Here is a 23169-nt window from a genome sequence, read left to right as displayed (position 1 = left end):
GCATTAGTCTCATGACAAATTTTAAGACTTCTAAACATGTCTATCATCTTGGATAAGTTCCTTTTTCTGGTGAGCTACATGTTGGTGTTTCAACCTTGTGCCAGCAGGGGGGGGGGGGTGGGGAGCGGGGATGCCCAAGGGTTATGCAGATGGATGAGGATTAGGGGGACTGTTTCTTTTGACAGTAATGCTGGCTTAAACAACTGTGTTAAACCACAATGTAATACTTGATTTAATTTCCTGTTTATATTTGAATGTTTACATAATATAAATATTTTTGTGTCTTTTAAGTATCACTCTGTATCCTGTAATGTTCTGAATATTCCTCAATTTGATCTGTAGGAATAATGGCTTTCTATTCATTGTAGCTGTAGATATCTGTAGGCATATACCACATAAATGAACATGTATGTTGTAGGAAACTGTTCATTCCATTCCTTGTTTGTTGTTTTCAAAACTAATAGCACAGGCTAGCAATGTATTCCAGTAAAGACTTGATTGGGCCAGTTAGATAGGACTGTTAATCTCTCCAATCAGTAGTAAAGAAAAACACTTTGCATGTAGGCATTGGGTGCCTCATTCTTAATTCATAGTAGGAACCTGCCAGTATAATCAAGCATTCTTGGTTATAGCTTTTGGAGAGCCTGTTTTTTGTCACCAGGATCATGGACAGTGTAGCTAGGAGCTGCTACTTGAAACTAATTTTCTCTATAAAGACAGCTTCTACATGTGTCTTGTGAATATTCTGGTAAATCAGCACTCTTGTGATGGATGACAATGGGGGAAATGCTGATTTTAGAAAAATTATTTTGCTGTTACAAGTATTTCTGTAAACTAGCATAAAGTGTTGGGAAACACCGATGACCCTTCTGGGGAGCGTGTGTGTGCGTGAGTGTTCACTCTAGTTAGAGTGAAACATCCTACCACCAGGTGGAGATCTTACTATGAAAATATAAAAAAAAAAACCTGAAACTTCTAACACTTCCCTGCAAGCTCTATAATAACTTTTGAAAGTTTCTGCTTTATTGCACTGAACAACTTCTGTTCTACCTCTTCCCTGTCTTCCCACACTGAAGTCCAGAAGTGCATTTTGACTACTGCAAGGTTGGGTGGACCTTTCATTGCTGTAGTGGAAAACACCAGCCTCAAGCTTGTGGAGGGGTATGCATTGTATGCAGCAAATGCAGATTTTTATGGCAATGCTAATTTTTTTCTCTTCTGTCACACAATGTCTGTGAGAGATCTTGTTCCTGTTAGTTTGGAACCGCATTCAAAATATACCGCCTCGGCTGTTGTGGTTACTGTCATAGCCTACACCAGTCTGGGTGAGAGAAGTCACGCTGGATTTGGTAAAGGTTTCTGACCACTGAAAAAAGAGCTCATTGGCTATATGCAATGTTATGTGAAATGTGTTCATGTTTGCTGGAGGCTGTTAGTCAGGTAATGAGCCAGAGAAGCAGCAAACAATATCCTAGTTAGCTCTGTAGGTGTGTTCACTTGTGATTAAAATTTTGAGGGATCTTTTTATTACTACTGTTACAGTAATATGTAAAGATTATTTTTGGGTACATTTCAGTCCTTTCTAGAGCTGGCAACAGATATGGATTATACTGATCTGTTACATAGCTGGCAAGAGATACAAATTGTATCATCCTAACAGGTGAAAACTGTTCAGTAACTTACTGCTTGCAACTAGAAAAATACTTCACCAGAAATGTATCTGCTCAAATACATTCATTCCTGTGAAAACCAGAATAAATCTGTTTGGGAAACAAGTGGTTTGGCTTGTATAGGACTAGTATTGTATGATGAATGCTCTTGAAGCAAGGTATGCATTCCTGTCAGCTGGTCCTGTTTCTACAGAAGTTTGATTGGGGGGGGGGGGGGGGGCAGGTAGTGGTGTGTCCCTTCACAGCAAAAGCAGCAAACCTGTAAACTGCATTCTTTGTTTTGTTTATAGCGGACAAGTTCATTAATAAACCCCAGTGGAATCAATTGTAGCCCTGTGCTACAAATTATTTTACATAGTGTAGTCAATTTTAGCTCTGTGCTACAAATTCTTATGCCTCTTTATCCCTGCTGCATATATGTACATTGTATTTGCCCTAGAGACAGCAAAATACAGAAAATGAATATGTAAATATCTTTTCTGTTCAATAGATGTTAATTATTCAGTTGACTGCTTCTGTAAAAGAAGCAATTTTAAATGCTGGTCTTAAATTTCAATGGAGAAATTTAACTGTCTTACCAGTGTATCATTTTGATATTAATTTGAAGGTTTCTGGAGTGAAAAGGGTGTGTGTTTTATGGGGAAACTCCAAATCTGTGAAACAGTGGCTTTTATATTCATACTGCATGGTAAGCAGTATAGGTACTTCTAGTAGGGGAAAAAATAATACTGCTGCTTTTGCAGAAATGGCTACATGGTAGTTGACTATGAAGTATTTTTCTATAGGCAAAGAAAGTAAGTAGTTGATGGGGAATAAAAGCTTTTAAAACTCTTGTCCCAAACAGGACAACTAGTACTAACTGGTGATTTTTTATAAAGGGAATGGAGGCTATGTATGATAGATGTGAATGCTTATTTAGCCTTTCCTGGTAGATGGTTAACCTCAAAGAAACACTGGGACACTTAATTATTTATCATATTCAACTAGATCCATAATAGGATTATGGCAAAAATTAGCTATTTTATCTGATGTTTTGCTTAGTGTGCATTTATTGCTCAGAGTCCTTTGCTGCTCTCCTCTGGCTTCCTTTTATGGGGTCCCATAAATACAGCACTTGTTCTCTGTGTGATTAACCCTGAAGAAAGAAAAGTTAAATTTGGTGGCATTTTGGCTTAAGCTGATTGTTTGATAGGATTTTCCTGCAGTTACCAATTAACTCTTGGATGTGAATTTTCATAGCTGGTTTGCCTGTTCCCATTTTATGAACAGAGAAGATTATTGGCAAGCAAGCCTGACCTTCTCCATAACTAAGTGATGGAATGAAACTAGTGTTGGTTTTCTCTGCAACTCTGACAGTGTGTTTTGTTGTTGTTTGTAATGGGATGTTGTAGATAGAATGTCAACATTGATTCTGTATTTTAACAAGTTTTATTGGGAAAGTATTTTGTACACTTACAATAGAGTTCAAGAAAAATCACAATCAGTTCTATAACCTTGCAACATCAAAGGGAGGAAAAAATGTTCTGTAGCATTGCCACAATGAGGTGTAAGAGGCTGTCAGTAAAAAATTAAGAACTGAAAGCAATCACAAGTACTAACAAACTTGGCAGCTGTTGAGAGATTTTTGAAAAAGCTTTCTTATGTGGAAATGTGTGTGGAAATTAAATTTGGAATGTGGAATAATAGCCATGAATTAGTACACAGTGTGGTGTCATCATCAGTTATGTTACATACTATATACTCATACTGTAGGCTTGCTTGTTTTATGGGCCTGCTAGGTATTTATAAAGCTGCGGGCCTCTGTTGTACATTTTGCATTGTCTAATAGTTTTTAAAGATACTTTTGAATACCCCAAACCAGTATTTGGCAGTAAATAGGCAATACTCAATTCTGCTTGCAAGGAAAATGCTTGTTTAATTAACCAGCTGTGTGTTAAATGGAGCTTGGTTTCACAAACAGTAACAGATGATGAGCTTAATTATTAACAGGTTTTTTAAACTTACCTTAGTTTGAAAGGGAGAGGGTTTTTTAGCTCTCTTAGTGTGTTTCTCCCAGTAGCTTTTCATATCTTTCTGATGGTATCCATTGCATCAAAGGCCAGTTGCACATATTGACCCTGATTCCCTTCGTGTACTGAATTGTCACATTGCCCTGTGTGACTTCCTACTGTAAAACTGATGCAAAGCTGTTTTTAATAAATGAAATGTAACTGACAGTTTGAAGTCTCAGTCCAGCAGAACTATAGAGTCAGGTAAAGAAAAAAAAACCCTAACCCAAACCAAAAAACCTTAAGTATCTTTAATCCTTCTTATGCTGTGACTTCCTTCCAGTTGAACAGGTGGCTATGGTATTTCTAAATCTTCAATTACATCCTTCTGTATCAGTTTCTTCTATCCACTGAATGTGCTTTTCCCTTTCTTCCGAAGTAGTTTATACTGCTGCTTCCTCTGTTTTATTCTTCTCACTACAACAGGAAGCAAGAAGTCACATAGCTTCCTGATGTTGAATCTCATAAATTTTTGGCAGTCATTTTGACAAATACCACTGCTTAACCTTACCTTAATTGTGTCTTGTTTGGTTTATCTAATGTGACAGACTAGTCTTGCAGGGAAAAGGCTATGTAGAAGTAGTAAAACTTCCTCACTTTGCATTGCACTCATCATTAATACTGAGTTGTAGTGGACTCTCTGTGGGTTTAACTTGACAAGCTTAGGATGGCAATCTCTATCACCAGCAAGCAGGATGTGAAAGGAAGGAACAAAACTGTATTATGTCGGCAGCTTCTTAGGTGGTTTTTTTTAGGTGGCTTAAGTTGCTGCTGCTTTTATCACTTGCAGCTCAAAATACTGATTTGAATACTGCTCCTTCTATACAACTTCTTACGTGGAAAAAGGAATGTAAATGGCAAGGCCAGCTGCATGAGAAGAAAGCATAATGTTGCTGAGAAGGAAACTGAGTGACATTATTTAGAAAAAAAAAAATTACCTTCCTCATCCTTTCATTAGTTAACTTTTTTTGCTTAACTGGGAACTCTTTAAGGATAGCATAACAAAGGTGTCATTGTACTGCGTGGAGCTTTGCTAGCTGTAGCTACTGCTGCAGTTAATTTTGTCTTTCACATCTATTCAGATGAAAATGAGTAATGCTGTTGTTGAATATTTGCTGTAATCCAGTTTTAACATTGTTAATTGAAATTTGGACTTGGTGTGGTAACAACAGCCTCAGCTAGTGAAAGAAAAAGCAATACTCATCAGGAGGAACCTTCTGTCTTGCAAATCTTTAGTTCAGAACATAAGTGGGAATAACAATATCGCCCAACTTCCTATTCTAATGTTTTAGGAAAAACAAGGAAGAATATGATGTATGTTGTAGGTTTTTTTTCATGGGCTTAATGCAAAAGGACAAGTGTATGACTGGATCTTTTCTGGCATTTTTTTCTTCTCAAGAAAATGCATGGGAGACTATTGCTAGTGTCTTCACCAGTCAGTTTTGCTGTACTTGTACATCAAGCTGAGAAACTAGAGTAGTAATGTATTTGCTAAACTGGACCATACTTTCTCTCTGGCTGCTTCAACATGCCTTCTTCAGATTAAATAACCTGTCTTTAAACAAAAAATGAAACTTAAAATAACACAGATAAGCTGGGCCAAGTCACTATGCTGATCTGTGTGCATATACCTTGCAGCTTTATTTGAATAATTTTCCTAGTTGCTACTTAATTCTGTACCATCCTAATATTTTGTTTCATGAAACAAAACCAAGAATAGTACTTACTTAAGAATAACACTTCTTTCGTAGGTCAACTTTCTGGGGTATCTCCCAAAGAAGCAGAAGTAGTAACAGAACTCTGAAGAAAGCTTACCTAAAGCAAATGCGTAGGCGTTAAAACACTGTCTGACAGTGTCCTGACACAGCTAGGCTTGCTTTACTTCTGCACCCCTGGCTAGCAGGTTTTCTTTTCACCTGGAACTCTCTGCTTATGTGCACATTCTGTCTGCTATCCGGATAGTTGCCTTTGAGAAGAGGGTTTAAGAAAAAGCACTATGGGTTTTAGGCCATCACAGAGTTTGATATCCATGTCTTCAGAATCTTGTATGGTTTTCTCTGGAAGAGAGGTATTTGCTGCCAAACATATGACCAACCCCTGACCTTATTGTCAGACTAATGAGTATAGATCTGCAGGTTCATGATTTTCTTACACATCTTGGCTTGCTGTGAAACTAGATTTATGTCTGAATGAGGCTGTTATTGCTTTAGATAGGTAGTTGATTCTTATATCCCCATGAAATTGACAGTTACAAAGAGTATTGTTAAATAACATGACTACAGCTAGACTGGTCGAAAGACAGAATAAAGAAGCTAACAGATTTGGTTTTGTGTACTAAGCTTTTTCTTCCATAGAGCACACACATCAAATAAGCTCTTATTTTTTTTCCTGAGTGCTAGGTACTAGGATACTTTTAAGTTGGAAGATTATTGCAATTTGTATCACTTCTTTCTCTTGCGCATGCTATATTTATTACTAAAGAATTTTCCTATCGTAACTTCCCTACCAAATAGGAAACAGAGAAGATAATTTTCTAATCACTTTATAGCATTTAAATAATATGCCAATTTGTAGAGCTCATTACACACGTTTTAACAATACAAAATATTGGCATAAAGGACCTTCACATAAAATCAATGGGGGGAATACCATTGCTGTGCTTTAGGAAAGAAAAAACAGCACTGGTTACTGTTCAGCTACCTACAGTATTACTACTTTAGGAACAGGAAAAGATAAAAACAAAGCACTTTTAAAACCTGTTTTGCATTGTTGATTATCATAGTTTAATATTTTAAACAATAAAAAAAGTTTGCATCACTTGATGATGCAAGTATTAACATGAGTTTGTAGAATTCCATACAGTATCTGCTAAATAAACAAGTTTGGCAGCTTAGCAAATATCATATGATTGCAGCATCCATGATTTGAATTCGAACAGTTATTTATTCCTCTGCAAAGAGTTTGTAAATCAGAATAGTCTGACCCCAGTGAGTTTGAGGAAAATACTTTTAGTACAGGCCCTTGTGCAGAACTGCCCAAATCAAACAATTGTCTCCTTTGAGCTCCTTTTGAGGGACTGCAGGCCCAGGAGGGACTGCTGATTGGAGGGGATGTTGGCAGACTTTGGGATTAGGAGTATCACTCGCTGATTCGTCCGACGCCATTCATTGTATAATCTACAGTGATACCTAAAGGATACCTGGGGAGAGAAGAGAGATGCACTGTGTTTAGAGTCACTGTGGTCCTCCAAGGAATCAGCTGGGGTTTGGTGGGGGGAAATGCCTTCAAGTGGAACAAAAAGCTGGTAAACAGCCTAAATTGGGTGGGATAAAGATGAGACCCACCATGTAGGTGGCTTGTTCTCCAAGCTGCTACAGCAGAGAAGAAAAGCAACCTGTGCCCTACTTTCAGCTGTTGCCTCCTCTCATTCCCTTTTTTTGTAACATGAAAAAATCAGACATCATGCTTCTGTCTTTCCCAAGAACTAGAATTATTGGCAGTCACTTGCAATAAGAATGAGTTTGGGGTACTGTCATGCTGCAAGTTATTAAACTGACAAATAAGTAATTGGCTGGATGGTGAAGGCTTGCAGGTAGCTAAGCTGTGTGCAAACACTGACAGGGTTGTTATTTTCTACCTTGTAATGCTTTGTTGCTGAATGCATCAAATTCAAGATGGCACAGATGCATCAAAGTGAGTGTGAGCCATCTGCCACAATGTGTGTAACTCAATTTAGATTGTCTTTGAATTTTTTTTATTGTTACCAGCTAACCAATTTCAACCTTAGTGTGGTTCTGCCAATAGTGGAAGAGCAATGACTAACTGCTACCGATATACAAGATAGCTTGGCTCTGTATTTTTTTTCTTAAAAGTTTACTGCTTATTTTAGTGACAGCCAAGTGAGAGAGTTATGTCTGTGTAAGATGAGGTACATGTGCAGTTTTGGAAAAAAAAAAAAAACAAAACACCCAAACAAACCACCTGTAAACTGGCATGGGACCTTTTGGGTGAAATGAGCCACATGACAATTATTGTGTTCTTGAGCTGTGGGCAGGAGGGACCCATGCAGTGAGCACAGAAGGAATGGTCTTGTTAGCTGTTCTGTCTTCATGTGCAGCTGGTCATTTGTCACTGATTTTTATGCACATGTGCCACTTATGTAGGTCAATGCTATTCAGAGGGCAGAGGGTGCCATAAAGGCTGGAGGTAATAATATGCTTGGTTTGCACAGGTGGGTGGAAGATGCTGCTGACTCTGCAGAGGAGTGGCTCTGTGTGCTGCTGTCAAAATGGGCTGTGCTGCTTGCTTTCCTACCCCTACAGCAATGACAGTGAGGTATGGAGGGATATTAACTAATATACGTGCCTATGAATTTTTCTTTCACAACCCTTTCCTTACTGCAAAAAGGGTGCTTTTAACTATATAAATTATTTACCTTACTATAAAATCCTACTAGGGACAAAAAAGACTTTCTGGAGTTTTTTTTATTAGATCTTTCTACAGCTGTCTGCTGTTAATACGGGAAACCTGTAGAGCTTTAGTTCACTAAGCAGTTGCCCAAAGACAGCTCTTCCAACAGATGAATGGATTCCCCACCTTTCAATCTCCTCTGCTCCCCCTGAAGGTAAAGCAGTCTGCATCTTCGTTTCTGTGGAATATCGTATATGAAAGAACATGAGAAATCTCTTTTAAAAAGGCACTGCAGTATCAGCAGAAATCATGCAGTAGAGGGAGGAGGTGGAAAAAAAACACCTGCAAGGATGAATGCCATGCAAAATGCAGTGACTGCTTTCAGAGGAGTGAGCTACAGTTTAGGTTGATTTTTCAAGTAGCATCACATGAGACTTTGAGAAATGGCTGCGTTGTTAAGCCAGGCTTTAACTGCTTGTTTGTTTAAGGCATTTTCACAGGATATGCTAGTTAAGTTTGACAGCTTGTTTACAATGGGTTCTTGCCTGGAGGCAGTTTCCAAGTGATATCAGCTACTGAATTTCGGCAGAGCCACAGTTACTCACCCTAAGCTGTTACACTGGGTGCTAAACTCTTGAGATGCTGAACAAAGGCCAGATTTACATTCGTCCTTGGCATGCTAAACTCCCTTGTTTGCCTCTTCAATAGGATAGTAAGGGTGTGGGGGGTTGTCTATCTTTCTAACTTACTCTGAATTAATTTGGGCTAGTCTTTGTTTTAAACCAGCAGTTATGTTGTACTGGAAGCTACAGGGCCAAATCCTGTTGTAGTCCTACTGGCCACTTGATCTTACAGGAGTCAAGATTACCTGCATGCAAGAGAAAGCAGAGAGTGGCCCTGAATTCTTGGTTTAAATAGCAATCTCTGGTTTGTGTCTGAAGCTTTCTTCTTGGGAGTAGCAGGCTTTTTTGTGTGTGTACATCAGTTACAGTGATTAAATGCAGAGGAAAAGCAGCAGCATTTTATGGAGAACTTGGCTGTTTTAGGGGAAGGGATAAAATAGCTTCTTGGATGCTAAAAATAGCATGTCTCCTGTTCTCTGCTCACTGGGATAACTGTGGCGTGTAAATAATATATATGCCAGTTTTTGCCTCCAGAGAAAATAAGCTGATTTATTGGAAGTAAAATGAAGTTTTAGTTTCTTAATTTTTCAGGACCTAAAGGAGCATTATATCACATTGTGTATAATTTACCCCACAGCACTCAATATATTCCCTCCACAGCCATAACTTAAGCAAGCAGTACAGGATTCTCCCATTTCCAAAAATTATCAAGCACTTCAGCAGCACCTGCCCTTTGGAGTTAGCACTTCCGTGTGTGGGTCCATTCCCTGCTGCACGGCAAGGGGAGTTGTGGAGCCCTCCCCAAGCGAAATGCAGGCTGGTGCTTTCCTGCATGAATGATGGGTCTCAGGCTGCTGAGCAGGGAGAGGGCATGCCTTCCATGTGTAGGGTGCTCAGTGCCATTTGTAAAGTAGTTGCTTTAAATCTCTACCTTGGCTTTGCCTGTCTGCCCTCTGAGAAAGTGTGTGAAAATGCTGTCACTCAAGCCTATTGACTTAATCTGCAGATATATTTAAACCTCCTCAAAACTCTTCCATCCAGTACTAATGCTTCAAGGGCAATGAGGGCACCTTCTGTACTGTGAAGAGAGCCTGAGAGTCCTTCCCACCGTGTCTTTCTGCTCTGCCCACTGAATTAACCCCATGCTGAACAGGAGGGTTACTGTGCCCCTGAAAGGCTTCCTGCCTTGCCCTTCCCTGATGAACATAGTGCTTCATTAGCCCATCCACCTCCTGCTGGTCTGCATAATAGATTAGAGTGGAACTACATCTTTTACAACTGAGTGGACATTAAAGATACTGTATTTCAATTAAATCAACCACGGTATGCGTTTACATCAGGCTCACTATCACCATATTCTCCAAGTGCCAATAACACATTTCTCTGTATGCTTTTGAAGGGATAAAAATTATAAAGTGAATAGAAGGAATATTTGCCACTTCCAATGCAAATTCAATAGACAATGTTAGGGATTACAACTGAGATGCTGCAGAAGTCTTAAGTGAGCAAGGTCAGATATATCCATGTGTCATGGGTAATTAAATCCACCTACTTAGCACCTACCCTTTACAACTTCCAACCATTTTGGTGCTTGTGAATTATGTGTATTAGGTAATTTGGACAGCATTTGGGTTTCTAAGACAGTCATACACAAAGGAAATTTGAACAATGTTTGCTTGAACTGAATACCTGCCAGACATGTCTACACACAGCACTGGAGGAAATACAATTGCCACCTCACTGCTGGAGTAAATGGCCATCCTGTCGAAGGGGAGTGCTGCTGCTTCACAGAAAATGGAAGCAGAAACAAGAAGAGAAACTGCAGGAGGCTGAGGCAAAACTCTGAGCTTTCCCTACTGTTGCATGCTGCTAAAATTACCCTGCAGTCCTCTATGGATGAGACTGGGTTTCACTGTTATGAATGAAGTAAATGAGATGTTACCTTTCATAGCTTTCTTGCAGCTGCTTGTTAGGTAGTGTGGGGTTTTTGTGTTTCCCTCCACCTCCCCTTTTCCAAGCTTACTCTGGGCTCAGCATAGGGGTTTCTTGCCGTGGGCTACCTCTGTTAATGTGGTTCTTAGAGTGCTACCTCCTCAGCAGTTTACACTGATCAAAAACTGCTGGAAGGGGCCAGCCATACAGCATGTGGCCATGCCCACTGAGGGGGAGAGGTGGGTGCTGGCCCTGCGGGACTAGGGGCTGTGCCAGCACCACAGGCAGGATGGTCTTGTCCCCACTCAGGGCAGCACAGGCTCAGATGAGCTTTTCTTCTCAGAGCTGCACAGCCTTGTACCATCGCACAACCATTACCCTGTTAGTGTGAATGTTCCCTGTCTGCATCCACTGTCCTGTTCTCCTCTGACCAGAGCTAGAGGTGTGAAATGTCAAACTCAACAGTAACCTGGGGTTTGCAGTGAACTGCTAGATTTCTACTGGGCCAACTGTTTGTTGGTGTGCTGGGGCCAGGAACTGATTTCAGTTTAACAACTTGGCACAAAATAAATGGCTTTTAGGATGGATCAGCATGCAAGTGCCGGCACAGCTGGGTGCAGGATGGGAATAAGGCAGCAATTTAATCTGCACTGCAAAGGCAGCTACATTTCTACAGACCTGGGTGTAAGGTGTGTTCTGCCATGGACTTCCCACAGTGCCACGAGCATGAGCTATGTGGAAAGCATTGGATGCACCCATATCCAAGGCTTTTGAATTGTAAAACTGGCCAGATGTTGGATTAGAAAAAAACATGAATCCTCTGTGGCAGTCAGGTTTTTCACCTAAAGCTTTTGTGTGCACTGTGCTTTCACCTTTTGCACATTATCTTTGATGAAACCCCCTCCTGTAGCATCTGTCTTGAACTCTTCCATGTTACTTCCTTGTCTCCCTCTTGCTATCCTCTCTGGTGTTTGGGATTTTGGAATTACTGACCCCAAAGGCAAATGGTCTTTCTGGTTTTCCAGAACATTTGAATGGTGCAGAACCAAGAGGTTTCTTGCAGATGTAACTGAAATTTATCAGTACTGAAGGTAAATGTAAGCAATGCTCTGTACAATGGTCCCCCCGCTCTACAGCAGTCTGTGTAATTAGTTTTCTGATTTGTTCCTTCCCTTATTCCTGTGAGTGGAATAGAAAGCCAATACTTACTAGGGTCCAAAAGAGGTAAATAGTGAAGAGTGCGACAGTGAGTGCAATGAGGCCAACGGCTTCTAGCCTACTACTAAAGTGCAGATGGTCCACTGCTCCTCGGAGACACAACCAGCCAGAGATGGTCGCCAGCGGAGTGATAAACAAGAAGCACACCATGTCTCCAAAGAGAGTCCGTTTCTCATGCTGGGGGCCTGGGTTCCTCAGCCACTGCAGGCAAAATGCAGACAAAGCAAGCGTCAGCACAGGGAGGACGTTTCACCCGAGATGAGCTGCTTGCTTGCAAAACACAGATCTGCCCCTTTGAGGAGGGAACATGGACCACATGCAGGACATGGCTTGGCTTTGGCTGTTCCTAGAGAGGTCCCTCCCGAACTTCTCCCCGTTGCTGCCTGCTGATGTGCACCTCTAGCCATGCGTACCTACTGCATTGTTTATTCAGCTGTAGTAAAAGCTGCCTTGAGAAGGGAAACTGTTTTATATAGCACAGCCCCTGGCATTCAGCTGCTGAACTGTTTGAGAAACTCCCTTCTTAATGTGGAAAGAATCACATGCTCTCCTGACAACTCGAGTGCAGAAAATGTTAATATTTTGTATGTAATTTAAGATTTTTTTTTTTACTCTGCTTGTAATATTCACAGGGCCATTTTCAACTTGCTTTCAGCTATCTGCATGCAAGCGAAGTTGAATGCACACAAGGTTACTCTTATTAAGAAGACATTAATTTTGCAAAACAGAGTGCCTGAAAGTCAACTGCTGAAGCAGTTGATTGAACAGCTATCAAGCCTACATGACCATGTTTCTACAAACAGGATTTCAGATAGCAGAGGTAAAAGAAGTTCAGCCTTTTAAGAAAAAAAACCTCATCACTCAAGTCAATATTTGAACAGGAAGACTACTAAGCCCTGCAATTTTTGCCAATGATGTAAGCTGTAGGATTTGGTCAAAACTACTCTGCAGCATCCCTTTTTTTTGTTGTTGTTATTGTTGTTGTTGAGCATATAATCGTATGCACAGTACTACAAAGGATAGCAAATATTTCTCACTGTAGCACCTGTAAACACCAACCAGGCTGGGAGCTGTGCATATTAGCCTAGTCACTGAGGGCAAACACACCCAGGACTGCATCTGCCCCAGAGGGCCCACGATCGAAGCAGAGGAGTCAAAGCTGAGAAGAGGCAGGAAAGGTGGAGTGAGCTGTCACGACCCCAGCTGCCTGTGCGGCCGCAGTTATCAATTCCCAGCCTGGCACGTCCCTCCCAGGCCCCCGGCTCTGATTGCAGAGGCCATGCTGAAAGCAAGGAAAGTCATCCTCCTCCAGGGAGCTATTGCATTATCTGTCATCAGCGCAACAAGAAACCAAAGCCACTGCAGCTCTGTGCCAGTGGATGTGGATAAGGCTCATGCATCCTTAAACTGTTTGGCCCTCTCCTTTCTCCCAGCATATTTTATGTGGCAGTATAAGTCCTGTCTCTTTAGCTGCAGAAAATAAGGTTGGGGAGGGAGGCAACTTCATCCCTTTACCAGTTAATGCCCTTTATTCCCAGCCACCTCAGGTTTTTTTCTTCTTCCCTATTACAGTGCTACGGCAATGACCCAGAGGAACAGCAGGACTCAAGAGTTTTGACACGAGAGGGCAAGGCTAAGAGCATTATGCAAGCTAATGAATATTGCTCATCTAGGTATCCTACCCCTCTATTATTTTCAGACCCTGCTTGGCCCACAACATGAAAACAAATACACCATTTATCTCTCCATCTTCATATGGGGTAAAACAACAGTCAAGAAATTGAGTGCAACCAGGAACACGTAGTCACTCATCTGGCACTAGCAGAAAGACACAAATCAGCAGACAAGTTTGCCTCAGCCTCACCATCTCTCAGATGGAAATAAAAAATTATCTACTTCACAGGATTTTTGTGAGATTTAACTGCAACACATTAACTCAGCAGCCTAAGATCCATTTTCATGCATGACTCAGCAGTGTAGGAGAACACAAAAATATGTTCATGACATTTTTTGCAGGATGTAGGCTTTTAATTTGCTTAAATACTTTTAAAATCCTAAGGAAGTGCGAAGTGCTTCATAACTGCTATGTACTACTATAAGAAGCTATAAGGGAAGATGCTAGTTAAAGAGCGAGGCTCAATATTGGTTTTTAACTTTCAGGCGGTATCTTAAGCTCAAGATTATTTAAAATACCAGAATACCAGGTGTGGTGAGTTCATCCCAACCAGCAGCTAAGAACCCACACAGCTGCTTGCTCACCCCCCCAACCCCACTGGTATGGGGGAGAGAACAGGAAGAGGCTGCAAGCAGAGCTTGCTTCACTAGAACTTGTACAAAATAAAGAGACATATGTTTACATTTGAACAACTTTTTATTTTATTGTAACTTTATAGAGAACACTATAAAGTCATGTGCGAAAGGCTCACACCACTTTCCTTGGAGCTTTCATTCCAGTTACTTAAAAACACCCCCAAGGGCGCATGCATAACATTTCCAGGTCTTATTTGGTTGCTTCTAGACAGGACTGATTGCCACTTTCAGCTTGTTCAATTTCCATGAATACCTGTAATGCGAAACTGCCATGAAAATGAGAGGAACTGAAAGCGCCTAGTAGTGGAGATTCTGCTTTTAAAAGGTAACTGTGAAAAGGTTTTATGAAAAGTGTTTTTTTAAAAGGTGACCCGCAAGAGAATTGCTGAGCACCAGCACTTCTCCTTGGTCTCAGTGGGAATTGCAGGTGTTCACCACTTTCCCAGGGCAGACCTTAAAACGCCAACACCTCCTTATCTCAGTGCTATGTGGTGACTGTCCCCCCTGCAACTGGGCGGTGAAGAATGCACTGCAACATTTCAGAGTCCATTTAGTGGAGGCTGCATCCTCGAATTGCAGTCTGTTGTGATCCCATTGACATCCATGCAGCTCAGCTAGTGCAAGACATACTGTTTATAGAGCTGAGCAAGAAGAAAGAACAGCAAGAACACACACGCACGTGAGGAAGCACACTCATTAAGGCATGTGTTGTCATCTCCGCCCCACGACTTTCACGAGACACAGTACAATGTACTTGAATTACGACAGCATTTTACACTGTGCCATCTAACTTGATTGAAAGTTTGAGCAGACAAAAATGGTGTGAGATTGCTTCACAGGCTAATGGCTCCCCGCACTCCTTATGTCCTGTCTGACCCCTATGAACAAAGAATCAAACCCAAGCAATTCAGATACTAGATGAGCCTAGGACAGACAAGAGTAGTATTAAATAATAAATAAAACTCCCACTACCCTGCAGTCTAACCTTAAAAACTGTAGAAATTTCATTAGCTTGTTCTGGAGTGGAAGGCAAAAGCAACGAACAAGTAATTTCAATAGCTGCATGGATTTCAGTCATAGCACGTATTTTTCTCCTGAAGTAGTGCACACGTTTTTCTAAATCTGCTTCTGTTTAGATTCTAGGTTTCAGTCTTTTGTTTTGGAAATGTGCACTGTCAAGTTACTTTATAGCTAAAAAGCCAAGTCAGCAAATCCTTTTGTGAAACTGAAACCCACACAACTATCCCAACAAAGTGCTGAGCTAATTAATTAGTGTGGCAGTACAGTAGTGACTACCCTGCTGGCAAAGAACGAGATGTAAGGCCAGATGCAACTGTCGGATCTGCACTATGACACTCTGAAATCTGTCCTATTAAAATGTGTCAATGTGCTCAATTATTTCTGCAATAAATTGAGACTTTCACAGTAATAATTTCCATTTTGGGGGGAAAAAAAAAGGGCATAAAAAGGGTCATGTTTGAAGCAAAATGCTGGCCTGCCTGACAAAGCACTATTTTATCAAGTGCCATCTTAAAGTGAACAGTGATTCCTGTTCCTGATACACAGATGGAGAGCCAGAGTAACAAAGACACAAACTGACTTTAGCAGTGGCAGCAAGCACTAATTCAAGAACAGGTAAGCGCAGCGCCTGATGCACAACCCAGTATTGGCTCATGACTCACAAGCAAAGAAACCCTGCGCCTGGAGACTAATATACACCTGATGAGAATCCAGGCCCTCGAAGAAACGTGTGGTCCCACCTTGTCCCTCACAGTGACACATACCAAATGGGGTCTGCTTTGGAGCAAAACACCCCTCCCAAACCCTGAGCTAATGGCTGTGGCTGCATGATATCTCCCTGCTCCACCAGCTGTCCTTGCCATCCCTTTGGCAGTGGGTGCTGCTGCCACGGTCGTGTGGACCTCACGCACTGCTCCAGCACAGGGGCTCTCCGCCCGGCCAAGCTCAGCTAAATGGGGCAGGTGTTGCTGCAATGACCCAGACCATCCGTCCATCCATCGGGGAACAGGCACTCCCCGAAGGGCAGCCGCAGCAATTGGTCTGGGCAGGGCAACATCTTCCACCACGCAGCTCTTTGCCCAGCAAAATGCATGCCGAAGCCTGCAGGCAGTGGCAAAAGCTTTGCTGAGACACACTGGCGATCTCCTCCTGTGCTCAGACAGGATCGCTTCCACAGGAAAACAGAAAATGCATCAAGAAAATGGAAAGCCCACAACCACAAGAAGGGACTTTAAAACCAGCAAAGTCATGCTCTAAATACATCTTGGGGATGGCCAAAAGAAGGGAGAACTGAAGGCAGACATCGGTGAAGGAGAAGTGCTACTTAAGCCAATGGACAATGTTGGCTTAAGAAAAATCATAGAATCATAGGATGCTGTGGGTCGGAAGGGACCTTGAGAGATCATCGAGCCCAACCCCCCTGCAGTGAGCATATAGTTGGCCATAAATAAATTTAGGGTAAGAATCAGAAAAAGTTCCCAGTCTTCAGAGGATCCATCTCTGGAACAGCATCCCAAGAGGCTAAAAAACCCCAAAGCTGACACAGTTTTATAAAGGAACTTGCTTACGTTTTGAAAGGGATTTGACGTGAGAAAACACTGTTAACATGCCTGAGGCTCCTTCACCTCACACGCTGACATGTGCAATACACGTACAAGGATCTGTTGCAGTTACTTCACAAAGTAGAGTTGAATTTAAATTATTATCTGCCCTAGAAAGATTAAATTGAGCTCTTGACCTTCATCAGAGGGTCTCCACACTTCCTTCAACAGAATGTAAATGCTAGTGCTCAGGAACTTAATGTGGGTTTGCAACAGTCCCTGGGAAACTTTTGGTCTGTGAGCCCACTACTGGCTTCCAAAAATTTACCTGATATTTAAAACTGCACATGAAACGATTATATCTATGAAACTGTCCAAAATGCCCTTTCAGTGCGAATGTACAGAGACGTTTGTTTGACATTGACAAATAATCTGAAACTTTAGACTCCCAAGAATGAACAAATGGGCTCAGTTTCCTTTTAACTGGTTTACTTCATCCTGCCTAAGCAAACATAACTGGAGACTGGAGAACGGCTCGTCTGAAAGGGGAGACAGGGTGAAGCATTCATACGATGTGCCAGCAAAGTGAAGCTTTACATTTGGAGAAGGAAACCATCAGAACAAGCAGCAACCGGCAACCAGAACATCCTGGAGAAACTAAGACTGGGAATTTATCCAACCTAACCAAAATGAGCTGCCAGCAGACAACTGTTGTAAAACACCTCCACAAGCTGCTTCACCATTGCCAAATCCTGGAAGCACTCACCTCCATAGGTCTAACTTCAATTAGATGACTAACAAATGCTAAGTAAAGTATATGCATAGTGTTTTCCAGATCAGATCCTAAGGCTACAATGTGTTTCTACTGGGAAGCCCTTTTTAGTTCCAAGACATTTTCCTTGGAAAACTGACTTTACATAAATGTTGCTGGAGTTATCATAGCAGCAAAGATTCCACAGAGTATGAAGAAAATCCATCACACTGCTTTTTAGTTAAGGGTATTTAAATAGTTATCACATATGAAGCTGGGGGGAGAAGACAGGAAGGAATTGTCTTCCCTAAATGTGCTTCCCTTTGAACTAAAAATAGCTTATTACACATCAAACATATCAGTTCATTTCGTTCTCTTCATGCTGATAGCTCTGCAGTGGATCTTGATGAAAGCAGTCTGCACACAAGCAAAACTGCTAGCAATTATTGTCATTTCTGGTTTCATGCCAGCAGTGACCAATGGGAGCATTTTGCCTTGGGCTTTCAGCAAAGACAGACTGATACTGCCTGTTTTTTTAGAGTGTTTCTCTTGAATGAAGAAGATTTTTAAAGACCAGGAGGACCATTTATTGGCCAAAAAAAAATTACATCTGAACAGTTTTGTTCGAATACTTTTTTACTTGAAAAATTTGTTTTAACCTTTTTCAGTGAAATGTTTTGAAACTAAGCTTAACTACATGTAACTCAAAATAAAGTCTCCCAGACCAGAACAGTATGTATGTTTGTTTTCAGTGCAATGAAACATTTTGGGTGACTGGAAACTTTTCTAGGTTAGTGTTTTGCCAAGGAAAACAAACACTTGACAGTTACTTTTCAGTTGAAAAAATATTTGTATTTCAGTTTTTGCGTTTCCTGCATAGATCAAACATTCAGTTACTGGCACAGTGTTACTGTCCTCAGTGGGTGCTTTTAGAAAGGCCATGGTGACAGCTCACAGAGATGTTCCTTTGGTCCCAGAGACAGAGGCCTGTCTCTTTGACAGCTATAAACTAAACGATTTGATCCCTGTAATTTTGTTATGCTGATATTGTGGCCTCTTTGTAACTGAGTCTGCTCTTATTTAAGTTTAACCCTTATTTTAACTCAAGTTCCAGGGAATATTTTAATTGTGGATGTCTAAATGAGTCAAAGCTACTTTTTGAAATAGCAAATGAATTTCATTTGCATGTTTTTGTAAGCGGAAGGAATATGTTATTCATTGTAAGGGTGGTGTATGATACACCTTTAATTTTTTTTGTTTTGTAAAAAGAATAAACCATAGTGCAGATAGGAACCAACGCTAGGTGGTAGGTAAGTGTAAGGAGAGTACAGCAGGCTGTTGCTATCACACCACAACTGAATTTGCAATCAAGACTTCGGATAGTTTGCCAGCTGAAAAAGAGGAGTTTGATAATACAATGCTCCATCAAGTAGCAATAATACAGTGGCCAGTAGATGTGGTGTTCAGTTTCTGAATTATACAACTTTAATGTCTAAAAACAGGATTAGTAATTCTCTGATAGTGAAAACAATGGAGCTTGCTAAGTTGCACTATAAAAGTCTATGAAATTTCTTGCAGGTCAAATTAAAGAATATTGTACTCTTTAACATTAGTCTAGCTTACTGCTGTTCTGTTTTCCTACTATCCACTTTTAGTTTATATTTCAGGTGATGCTTGTATCAGGTAAAAGTTTTCAAGATGTGCAAAGAACAAAGATTATGTGGGACTCTGGGAGAAGCAGTACTCCATTTTATCTGTATGTTTTTCAAAGCTGCTGTTCTATTTTGGATTAATGTATTCCCAATTAGATGGACAAATGTATGCCTTCAAGAAAATCAATCAACAAAAACTATGTTTTGCATTTTAAATCAAAAGCAAAGCAGATTTGCTATTGGCAACACATATTTCAACACATTGCAAATGTCCTGATCTACAAGCTCAAATATATGGAAACTAAAGACATGACAGATAATAAATGCTTGGTAGCTTTCCAGAAAAACAGATGCAATAAAACTTTTCATCTTAGCACTTTTTTTCCCCTAGAAAAAGCAAACTTTGACTGGCTCCTGTTGGTGGTAGGAAAAGCTACGAGCAGGACAGAGATGGTAACTCGGCAGTTTAGAACTGAATTGCAGAATCATGATGTCCAAAGAAAAGTCACCAATACCATTATCTAAAACAAAAATAGCTGTACCTTTGAAAACCCACAGCATCCTTCCTCATCTTGCTAGTCCTTAAAGAATAGCATTTGGCCTTTTCCAAAGCAGTTATTTCCTCTGTGATTGTTCAGTTACTTTCTCTTGGGAACATCCCTCAACATTTTTTGCCCTTGATTGCTAGTCCTTTAAATGTAGGAAAGAGCAGTTACAGATGTGATGGTTTGAAGACACAGCCTCTTCACTGATTTTGCTTTTCTTCTTTTTTTCTTGGGGGGCGGGTGGGGGAAGGGTTGCTCTTGTTTGCATTCTTGCTGCCAGTACTATGAGAAAGATTGTGCTTGGGAACAGTCAAGCACTGTAGCAAAAGTTTTCTGTAAAGAACATAAAATGACTATTTCATTTCTCTTTAAAGGAGAGAGAAGAGTTTTGGTCTCTGGATTTTCCCCCATTACGAATGAATAGAGTATGGTAGTCTAGGTGTAGAAAGTGTGTCTTGAAGAGGTTATGTTTTTAAAACTACATGTGTAGGGGAGTTTATTATTTTGTTTTCGTAATACTTTAACTCAGACATACTTCTACTGGAAATCTACATGGCTGCTTCAAATTCTCCCTGTGTGACTTGAGTATCAGGGGCGCATTTTCGCAGCTGACAACAACTAGTTACAAAAGCATCTCCATCACCTTGCTCTTCTTATTTTGCCCTTTTTGGGTCAAAGAAGAGAGGGAGGATGTACACACTCAAGTTATCTGCTCCCAGCCCTACTGTGCTGTATTGACAGCTGCAGTTCCTCCAAACTTAGATTCATAAAAGTTTTCCTTGTTGGAGACTACACTGAGTCACCATTTTCCTTCTGCCTTTAAGAGTGATCCTTCTACAAACTATGTACAGCAAATCTGGTGTCTCTTCATTACAGTAATTTAATGCTAATGACTTGCTTCACTGAGCAGTGGAGAGCAAAAATAAGTAAAAAGAATCCCAACAGATAAAACCAGCATGACTCAATGTCTTGCACAAAAAGTAAATTCATATTTCAGTGTAAGGCTTCTGGAAGTTTTAAATTATAATATAAGCTCATCTTAACTACTTCATGCATAGATGTAGGTTTTAGGGTATTTTAAAATTTATTTTTCTTATCTAGCATGAGCTGTACAGCCAGCAATAGACTGGGAAAAACTGAAGTTAATTTCTGCCCAATATTGTGATAATTATCCTGACTTTATTTTTAATTCTAGTCATGCTGTTTTGCTTATGAGTTTCATATTGTTAATTATGTGCTTTCTGTTTGCTTGTTTGTTTGCAAAAAATGAACCGATAGATGCCAAATCCTGGTTGGTTTAAAACATGTAAATAACTGACAAGCAATAGAAGCCTGACTTACATGGTCATATAAAGTTCTTATACCATATTTATGTTATAGATGGTGATTTTCTAACAATATTTTATTGCACATAAATACATTTGTACTGCCATGTTTTGTGCCTGTTTCTGTACTAAGCCAAGTGGAAGCAATATAGATGCAATATGGAAATTGAAATGAAGATGATAGACAATACTCATATAAAGCTTGCCTAATCTTTATGCTGAAACATATCAAAAGCATCTACGTGAATAATGTCACAAGTTTCTAGAGTGGATTTCTTTCTGTGGATTGGCTGCATTAAAAAAGCAGCTTATATAAAAGTGGAAGGTGTATAAAAGTAATTTACTGAAACTAGTGAAGTTTGATTTCACTGTTTTGAGATCCTTCCAGGTTTGTCACAAGGAACATCAGGTCTAACAGGTTGCCCAGAGAGGTGGTAGAGGCCCCATCCCTGGCAACATTCAAGGTCAGGTTGGATGGGGCTCTGAGCAACCTGATCTAGTTAAAGCTGTCCCTGCTCACTGCAGGGGGATTGGGCTAGATGACCTCTAAAGGTCCCTTCCAACCCAAAGCATTCTGTGGTTCTGTGATCCTATAATACATATATCAACCGCCATATTATAGACTTTTTTTCCCTCCAGTGTCTAGAGTTTCTGCTGCTTCAGCCTGGGTCCTCTGTGTCAAAGTAGCCAGGCCCTCACTGGCAGTGGGGTGACCAAGACAGGGGAGAAAGAAGTCGGGCTACTCAGCAGCAGCTGCTTTTTTCTTTGACATGCATCATCCCTAGGCACATTCATAATAAGTTATCCATGTGCCCAAGCACACATCCGACACACCTCTAATTTCCAGCAGACTGTACAGGGGTGCTGGACATCTAGTACATGGTAGAAGTACTAGATGTAGAAGAGGTGGGTTCACATCTTGCATGTACTTCTTGAATTGAATTTTGCAGTATCATGAGCACTGGGATTGAGGGGAACATGCATGTGTAAATGGATAATGTCTTTTGGATTACTGGCAAATAGCTCCTTTTAACTGACTGTAGGGCTGTGGAAGTCTCCAGACAATCCCCTTAATCTGAAGGAGGAGCTCTGAAATCAAGCGAAATGGCTCGACTTGCTCTGCTGATGCCTGCCAAGTGCCTCAATATCAGCATGTTGTCTAGCAAAAATGTGACTCCAAATGGCAGCTCCAAAGATGCTACAGAAAGCTTATGGTCCAGTAGATTATGTCTGATTGGTGATGGTGGTTTCAATTTTCTGTGCCAGAGCTTGGCAGGTGCCCTCCAGAAGGGAGGTGAACAGAAGGACTCAGTGATCTTCAGTATGAAAAAGCCTCTTTTTCTATCACAACCCATCTCTTGCTCCTTTACAACATATCATGTTCTCTCCAGTGCAGCTGTTGTGAGCAAGTCATGAATGACTGAGAAATAAGCAAGTCCCAGGTCCCAATGGAGAGCTGAGGAGCACCAGCCCACCGTCTGAGCCAAAGTCCCACCAGTAACAGGGTCATCTGGAGGGAGTGCAAGAGTTCCCAGTTAGCTCAGTCTGTAAGCAAGACAGTGTAAGTGCTTAAAGTCAGGTAGGGCATGAGGGGGCTCTGCACTTAGCAGCAGCGTGTTAGCCACCCGTTTAACAAAATCTGTGAAGGCTCAATGGAAAGCAATTCTTACCAGCAACTGTAAAATCACACAGGGCACATTTGACACATGTAGGCCAACAGTATGGAGACAAGGAGCTGTAAAGGACACCACTCCTTTTGGCTGACCAGCCTTTGACAAGCACCTGTGGTGGAGGTGAAATGTGTGCATTCCCTGGTGTGTGCTTCTTTGGCTTGATGAAAGACAAGTCATGGACCTCCTCCACCCAATGCAGCAGGAAGAAAAAGACACAAATGGTGGACGGCAATGAACAAATCACTTTCCTTGAATACTGGAGGGCTTAATCCCCACCATAATGCCCAATTTATCGCTCAGAAACACAATTCTTCTGGAGAAAATAATCTGAGTTAAAAAAAAGAAGCGGACCAAGAATGTCTGAAGCTTCACAAATGCCATGGTGAGAGGATGGATCTGCCTGACAGACTATACTACTGTTTCCTGCCTCTCCGGTTGGGTTTTAGGCATC

At 40.9% G+C, this 23169-nt stretch overlaps 1 protein-coding gene across 1 annotated transcript in view; it reads right to left on the bottom strand.

Annotated features, from left to right (window-relative positions):
• Window positions 1-6758: 6758 nt before the first annotated feature.
• Window positions 6759-23169, bottom strand: part of MARCHF3 (membrane associated ring-CH-type finger 3) — a 39872-nt gene continuing 23461 nt past the window's right edge. Inside the window, exons 4-5 of the mRNA XM_075727100.1 lie at window positions 11893-12102; window positions 6759-6917 (exon numbers count right to left, since the gene is read on the bottom strand). Coding sequence (XP_075583215.1) covers window positions 6759-6917; window positions 11893-12102 — 369 coding nt within the window. The remainder of the gene's footprint in view (window positions 6918-11892; window positions 12103-23169) is intronic.

The sequence above is a fragment of the Pelecanus crispus genome, chromosome Z, assembly GCF_030463565.1.
Source record: "Pelecanus crispus isolate bPelCri1 chromosome Z, bPelCri1.pri, whole genome shotgun sequence".
NCBI classification, from domain to species: Eukaryota; Metazoa; Chordata; class Aves; order Pelecaniformes; family Pelecanidae; genus Pelecanus; species Pelecanus crispus.
Note: the sequence above shows the minus strand (reverse complement) of the source record. Positions and strands in the feature narration are given on the sequence as shown.